General features: G+C 43.2%; 1 protein-coding gene across 2 annotated transcripts; it reads right to left on the bottom strand.

The window, feature by feature from the left end:
- Positions 1–1,152: 1,152 nt before the first annotated feature.
- On the bottom strand, positions 1,153–7,369 carry lsm14b (LSM family member 14B). 2 transcript variants are annotated; one of them, XM_016564037.1, is made up of 9 exons: positions 7,146–7,369; positions 6,164–6,327; positions 5,384–5,516; positions 5,149–5,310; positions 3,096–3,173; positions 2,862–3,023; positions 2,611–2,767; positions 2,375–2,545; positions 1,153–1,386 (listed from the first exon to the last, which is right to left on the bottom strand). In XM_016564037.1, exons 1-8 carry the CDS (start codon positions 7,264–7,266, stop codon positions 2,383–2,385), a joined length of 1,140 nt encoding a protein of 379 aa, XP_016419523.1. In that variant the 5' UTR covers positions 7,267–7,369; the 3' UTR covers positions 1,153–1,386; positions 2,375–2,382. The 2 variants fall into 2 exon arrangements, with proteins under 2 accessions (XP_016419523.1, XP_016419522.1); XM_016564036.1 differs by having other exon boundaries at positions 2,404–2,545.
- Between the last annotated feature and the right edge of the window lie 202 nt (positions 7,370–7,571).

Raw genomic sequence — 7,571 nt, 5'->3', positions numbered from 1 at the left:
GGCTGGCGGCAAGACAGCAATGTAATGACATCATATAATTAAAAAAGACACCTGACGAAAAACTTGACAAATTTTTGGACTTTTATAAGGAAACAGCCAAGCGAACAAAACTACATAAATGTTATAATAAATGAAATGTGCACAGTTTTTATTTTTTTTAAATTTTTTACATGATTCCCCGAATGGGGTGTCTATACATGTCATGATCTGCATCTCCTGCGCTCCATCAAGCCACTCCCATAATATCTGTCACCGCTCAAATTAATGCACGACTCTACATTATCTGTATAGCATGCGTGTAAGACTCGAATACAATCAAGTAATAATTTTATAACGAATAAATCTTTCAGTGAGTAAAACAGTTTGTGTCTATAAAGACTACACATCATTATATTATCTTTAAATTAATTTTTAAATGATTATTATTTAAAATTATTGTCCCTGGATTAGTAGGGTACTCTTGTAATAAAGTAGCGGTGGCTGGGACAGATTTTAAGTATCAGTTCTGCTTAAAAAGATGCAATCTAATCCTGTTCACATGAAATAAGCTGCTCCCGAGCAGGTTTAAGTTTACGGACCTGTTGCTATGACTGCAACTCCGGGATCAGCGTCGAAGAACCAAACAATCCAAGATCATGCCAAATCATCAACAATCAAATCCAGCTAACTTAGTTAGCGACGTACGAAGAACGGGCCCCAGATCTTGTAAAATGTGCAGTAAGTACTGCCGCTGTAGTTTACACAGATCACGTGCGATCGCAAATCTCCAAAGTGAAAGTAAAAAGCGATCGTGCGGTTTCAATGCCCCGCATATTAATAGCGGCTCCCTTATGAATTAAATCTCTGCAAGTAAATTCACAAAGTGCCAATTAAACAAAAAAAACAAAAAAAAAAAAACACACACAATACCTCAATCAAACATACAGACTCAAGATTTTCATTTCCTAGGTTTATTAACAATCACAATCAACAAGATCCCCTTACAATTTAACACGCATGGAGAAAAAAAAAATAAATAAAAAATAAAATAAATAAATAAATAAATGTATTGGGGACCACATACCATAGGCTGAAGTTAATCTACTCCATCTAAATGGATATTCCTGTATAGCCATTAAATTGGCCGTACATACAAATAAAAGTGCTACCCTAGTTCAAATGCAGAAATCACTGATGGATTATGGTGCATTCACATATTAAAGCCGAGAGATTCTTCACATTAAACAAAAAGGAAAAGGCAGTTTAAACATCAAATGAAAAGTAACAATCAATGTAGCCATTTTTCACAGGAGGGCGAGATGACGAGAACGGTCTAGTGAGATTTACCACTGAAGATCTCCGACACTGGAAACCAAATCACCCACGTCCCAGAGGAAGGCAGTGTATCTGGAGGAAAGAGGCAAGTTTAAGCCAAAGTTGTAGCCATTCACTCAGAGCCAGCAAGCATTTGCAATGGCGAGTGGGATTTCAATGCATCAGGAGTTGATTAGATCTTGAAGAGAGATCCATGATGACAGACTGATAAGACTGCCAACACTTTGATATTAGCACACAGGTGAATCGGTCACGTTCCTCATCTTGAGAACTGAACACATCAGGGGTGCGTTTCCCAAAAGCATCGCTAGCCAACCAAGTCCACAAGTTCTGTTGTTACCAGCATAGTTCAACGATTCGGTGTTTCCCGAAACCACAGTTCAAACGAACATTCGCAATCAGCGTCGCAAACTTACGTAGTGGGAAACACAGCTCTCGATCTGTGGTTAGAAGCATAGTTTCTTGTTAGGAAGACCTATGGGCTTAAATAAATATGCTTTTGGGCACAACAAGCAAGCTAACATGCAGTACTACGTTTATATTCCATTCCATCTAAATATCAACGCATATTAATCCATGTATTTTAGCACGTCCTCAATAAGCGGTTTTTGAAGAGTGTGCATGTGCATAAACAGCTAAGGGAACCCCGGAGTATGACGTAAGAGGGTCCTGCGATGAGTCAAACGTCAAATAAAGCAAAACGACAGGGAAAAAAAACCTGTTAAATTAGTCATCAGGTGCCATGATCAATACAGCAGCATCTTCGAGAACTCTAATCAGTTAATTAGCAGAAGTTATTACTCCACCACATGCGTGTGACGTCATTAACAACGGCCCTATAATGTTGAACTAATGTGTTCGGGAAACAGTCGTGACTAGCTAGTTCGTTTCCACAACAATGCATCGTACTATGGTGGTTAATCAGCGGTTTACACCGTTGTACAGGAAACGCAGCCCTGAACGGTTCTCCTTGCAGACAGTCCAGAGGACTCGGAGATCCTGTACTTTACAGAGCTGTAATACTCAATAACGGAGTTCATCAACAGAGTAATCGACTCACGCCAGGCCTCACAGCCGTCCACTCCCTACCCTCTGTGGGACGGGATGCTGCGCAGCCCCTCGGCCCCGTCTCCCTCTGTAATTACCCCGAAACCCACGGCCTCGCAGAAACCGCCCGGGGACCCCGAAGGTCTCCACGTTCAGCTTCCTCTCCTCAGCCCATGTGGTACGCCTGGAGACAGACAGAGAGATTACTCCGAGGAAACGCTCCCCTGCCGGAGACACAAACGCTCATACCTCGACTTGAGTTCTGAGGAGACGTTATCGAAGAAGCACTTGGCTTTATTGTAAAAGCACTTGGGCCCGAGTGGATCCTCTTCAACAGTGCTCTCACTCTCAGGGACAGGCTTTTCCTGCTCTTTATCGCTCCTTTCTTCTGGGCTCTCCTTTGGTTCTGACAGGAGAAACAAGAGCACAAAGAAAACTCTAATCAGCTCCAGAAGGTCAAAGGAGTAGAAAACCGCAGGCGTTCATGTAGAAGCACATACCTTGAACACTGAGCTTGTCTTCAATCTCTTTCTCCAGGTCGTCTTTATTAAACTGAGCGTTTGCCATTTCGAAGTCAAAGTCCGACTCAAACTGCAGGGTGCTGGGCTTGGTGTTGCCTACGAGGATCTGACCTCGGCCGCGGTTCCTGGACCGTCGAGCTCCTGCAAGACACCTCAGATGTGGATCGGAAGCAGTGTCCGTTTCCACAGGAGAACAAACCCTGCAGTCTTTACCTTGTTTTCTCCTGCTGCCTGGAGGCTTGTTCTCATCATTGGCTGGACTCGGTCCCTTCAAGGCTCCTTGCTGTGCAGCTGAAACAGACGGGTTCCACGGGGAGAACAGGAAGTGGAGAGAGAGTTTTTTTTTTTTTTATAAGTCTACCAAGCAAGCGGTTAAGTGAATTACAAGTTTCCTTAAAGTAAACCGTAACCAAAAGGAGGTCATTTTAGGGTATTCAAGTAACCATAGCAATACCCATGCTTGTGGTCTTGGCCATCTGAGTGCCTTGAACAAACACCAAACCCACCACATCTTCAGTACTGCTACAGACATGCACTGTATTAGTGCAGAGACAAAAGAACGCTGCGGACCGCTTTAAAATCACTAACAAAACAGACAGAAGTCCCACAACTAATATTGTGTTGTCAGTTACATAGGAAATACTGAATTTAGCTTTTTTTTGTGCGTGTACAACACACTTGGGCCAAATACTGGGAATGTCATGCCATCTTTGCCCGTGACCACTGGAGCTGGGACAGGCCTCACTAACACAGCTGACAGTACTCACAATATTACAGTTAGAGCAATGCGTTCTGCACCTCACAAATCTTCTAATATACTTCTATATCAGATGTAGAAGCACAATGGCTAAAAATAGAATTATATTTTTATACGCTACATCTGTATTGTCACAATGATTTGAGTTTGTGCAATCTTTTAAGCATCAAAGAAATAAAAAGTTTGTTAATGAAGTAAGCAATTAATCGCAACATGAAAATTTGATATCGGCATATCCCTAGTGCCATCTATTACATAATGCAATTGAACATTTAGAAAGTGTAACAAATGCTACAAGTTCAGTTGACTAAATATTCATCCAAGGGTCATTTGTAGCTCACCAGTTTGTCCTGGATTGTAGATGGGTTTGTCAGTTTGGATGAAGGTCAAAGGCAGGGAATATTTGAACATGACTTTCCTCTCTTCTATCATTTTGAAAACCCTCCCTTGAACTACCACCCTCAGTTTCTGCACCAATTCTCCATCTACTCGAGGAGCCTGTAGAGAATCATGTTGTTAGCACAAAAACCAGACGAAAATGCTGCATATTCCACGTGATGACAGACCTGGAAACTAAAGCAGCGGTGAAACTCTGCCGAAGATCTCTGCTGCACAAGTTGTGTCGTCTGGTTTTTGTGATCAAGCAGAGAAACGGTCAATGTGAGACTCTCATTGGGTTTCAGAAGACTTGCACACAATTTGGCATCAGAGCTGGACTCAATCACTGCAGGAAATGTCACCAAGAAGGATCTGTGGAAACATCAGTAGTTTGGTTTCAGAAGCTATGATTTGGTAATGAATGGAACTATTTAACTGTTTATGGTTTCAATACAGCCAATTAATTAAGTTTTAAAATAGCATGGAATTTTGTTCACTGACGTAAATGTTAATACCTATATGAAGTTCACGGCTGGGTTGGTGTACATATGTTTGGCATCTTTCCAAAGGCCTGCTCAGAAACGATAACTATAAACTAAAGATAACTATGATAACTACATTAAGAGTTAAGAAAGTAAAGAAAAGAAAAAAAAAAAAAAAAAAAAATTCTGCCAAGACATTCTGCAATATGCAAAAAGAAACAAGCTACTATTAACCAGAAGTACAAAAGTAGCACTCCAGCCCTCTTAGCATCAGTTCACAGGGAGACTCGTGTACTGTGATCTGCGTGTTCACGGGATCGCTTCATACTTCATAAGGTGACCGAACGAACGCCAGACCAGCAAAACCAAGAGTAAGCCATGTTTGAGTTTGTTTAACGCCACGCCAGCTTCTGTGGCTAATTTCATTTCATAACTTATTTCTGCTAAACTCTAAAACAGCAAACGGCTTAACTCTTAAAATCTCTTCTCCCAAAAAAAAAAAAAGGATTCTCAGGGTTAAAACCAGCACAACCTACTAAAACATGATAAAGGGGTTTGGCAGAGAACATGTCAGAGGATCTTCTAGCACTAAAACTGCCCTGTTTGGGTTCTCGCCAGGTTAACTCCGCTTTGGAGCAGAGTCGCTCACCTCTCTGGGCCGGGGCTCTGGCCCTCTGCGCTCGGCCCGGCTCTCCTCCCTGCTGCGCTCCAGACAAACCCTTCTTCTGCACCGCTATCTCCGCAGGCACCGTCTGAACAGCCTGCTCAACCATCGGGCCTCTCCTCACAGGAACACCAGGCAAACCAGAGCCTCAGAAACAGACAGCGAACAGTCACTCAGTGCACCGCTCACAGCTCAGCTGGTCTCAGGCTGCTCTTCTTACCGAGGCCCAGGGCAGCGGCGTACTGCTGGCTGAGGAGCGAGCTGGCGGCCAGCTGGCTGTAGGAGGGCAGCACGCTCCGGTAAGGACTGTAGCCGCCCTGAGACGCAGGGTAATGGACCGACCCCACAGACGACTGACGGAGACAAGCACACATCAGCCCTGCCTGCAGAAACCTGCTGGGGAGACTCCCTCGCAGCCAAACTAACCTGAACTATAGCAGGGTCCTGAGGAAGACTGTGGTGAATCTTCAGAGGCTCGCAGACCGTGATGTCTTTGATGTCACTTCCTCTGAAGATGATGTACTCGAAGACCTCATCCCTCGGCGGCACGGGCCGGTCTGTCGGTCGCCCCTCCGTCCCAAAGGACCTCACTGACAAAAACAAAAGCTGCAGTGAGACTCCATGACTGTCACGTCCAGATAAACCAATGTGATGGACCTTACGAGACAGAGCTCGAACCCAACCGAACTTCACCCTCTCCTTTCCACTTACACCAGCAATGGGACTGCAGCGTTAACATTTATATTTAGACACTTACAAACGAGGACAGTAGAAGCAATCAAACCAACAAAACAGCAACAATATGCAAGTGCTGTGACAAGTCTCAGTTAGCTTAACAGTACAAGTAGCAAAGCTATTCATTAATTAATTCATTCATTCATTCATATACAATAACAAGAAAACAAGCAGGACCGACCCCACAGACGACTGACGGAGACAAGCACACATCAGCCCTGCCTGCAGAAACCTGCTGGGGAGACTCCCTCGCAGCCAAACTAACCTGAACTATAGCAGGGTCCTGAGGAAGACTGTGGTGAATCTTCAGAGGCTCGCAGACCGTGATGTCTTTGATGTCACTTCCTCTGAAGATGATGTACTCGAAGACCTCATCCCTCGGCGGCACGGGCCGGTCTGTCGGTCGCCCCTCCGTCCCAAAGGACCTCACTGACAAAAACAAAAGCTGCAGTGAGACTCCATGACTGTCACGTCCAGATAAACCAATGTGATGGACCTTACGAGACAGAGCTCGAACCCAACCGAACTTCACCCTCTCCTTTCCACTTACACCAGCAATGGGACTGCAGCGTTAACATTTATATTTAGACACTTACAAACGAGGACAGTAGAAGCAATCAAACCAACAAAACAGCAACAATATGCAAGTGCTGTGACAAGTCTCAGTTAGCTTAACAGTACAAGTAGCAAAGCTATTAATTAATTAATTAATTCATTCATTCATTCATATACAATAACAAGAAAACAAGCAGTTAGAAAACGAATTGGGAGTACAAGTGTTAGAGGGTCAAGCGTTCGTTTTCCTTTAAATAAAAATATATAGATAAAATATAATTAGAATAGAGTGCTAGAGTTAGAGGGTCAAATACAGATTAACACACTCAAACCTATAGACAATTACGATTAAGTTAAAAGAAAGGTACTATGTTTGACCATGACTTCGATTAGGCTTCGTTATTAATTTGCTCGACTGTTTCAATAAACCGATTAAAAACTGCAGCAGGTCTGCAGCAGACTGTATAAAAACAGGTCAGCAGGGGTTTTATTTGAACACGTGATACATAAACATTCCTTGCACGTTTAAACACCTATTTTATTTCATATAATTGAAGAGAACTGGCTCAGAAAGACTCGGTTTTTTGGTTATCTGATTTGAAAGCGGATCTCACGTGCGGAGCACCACCTGGAAACTAGGATTAGCTCGGCCCGTGTATTGCTGTCGCGAGCGCTGCGGACAGGTCACTCACCTTTCGCCAGGGCCACAGTGGAATTATCGGTGTCTATGGTGTATAATATTCCCTCATAGCGAATCTGAGCTTTAGAGATCAGACTGATCTTACTGCCGATGTAAGGAGTCCCGCTGCTCATTATCTCAACACGAACCGCTTCAGCTGATTAAAGAGACTTCAAATACAGGCCAAATCTGTTCAAACGAACATCTGCGACACTGCTGCCATGATTACTCTCCCGAAGCATAGGCTGTGCAAGAAAAGCGCTCATTAGTGTGATTTATAGAGGTGACACACCCCGCTGCACCTGTCCCGCATCTTCACTAAACTTCCATCATACATTTCCTAAACTTTCATAATCGTGGAAAATACAGCATTTGCCATTTATAAAATGTATATATAATACATTCATTCAACTAATTTATTTATTTGTTTTTTATATAA

The sequence above is a fragment of the Sinocyclocheilus rhinocerous genome, unplaced genomic scaffold (genome assembly GCF_001515625.1).
Source record: "Sinocyclocheilus rhinocerous isolate Xijiao unplaced genomic scaffold, SAMN03320098_v1.1 scaffold2365, whole genome shotgun sequence".
Classification (NCBI taxonomy): domain Eukaryota; kingdom Metazoa; phylum Chordata; class Actinopteri; order Cypriniformes; family Cyprinidae; genus Sinocyclocheilus; species Sinocyclocheilus rhinocerous.
Note: the sequence above shows the minus strand (reverse complement) of the source record. Positions and strands in the feature narration are given on the sequence as shown.

Bases quoted from the DNA above. Each gene is read 5' to 3' on its own strand.
- lsm14b (XM_016564036.1), bottom strand. From the start codon at position 7,266: ATGAGCAGCGGGACTCCTTACATCGGCAGTAAGATCAGTCTGATCTCT. The intron at 6,328-7,145 runs GTGAGTGACCTG...TGTTTTTGTCAG, and splicing joins CACTGTGGCCCTGGCGAAAG to TGAGGTCCTTTGGGACGGAG. The intron at 2,546-2,610 runs GTATGAGCGTTT...GTCTGTCTCCAG, and splicing joins TCCTCAGAACTCAAGTCGAG to GCGTACCACATGGGCTGAGG.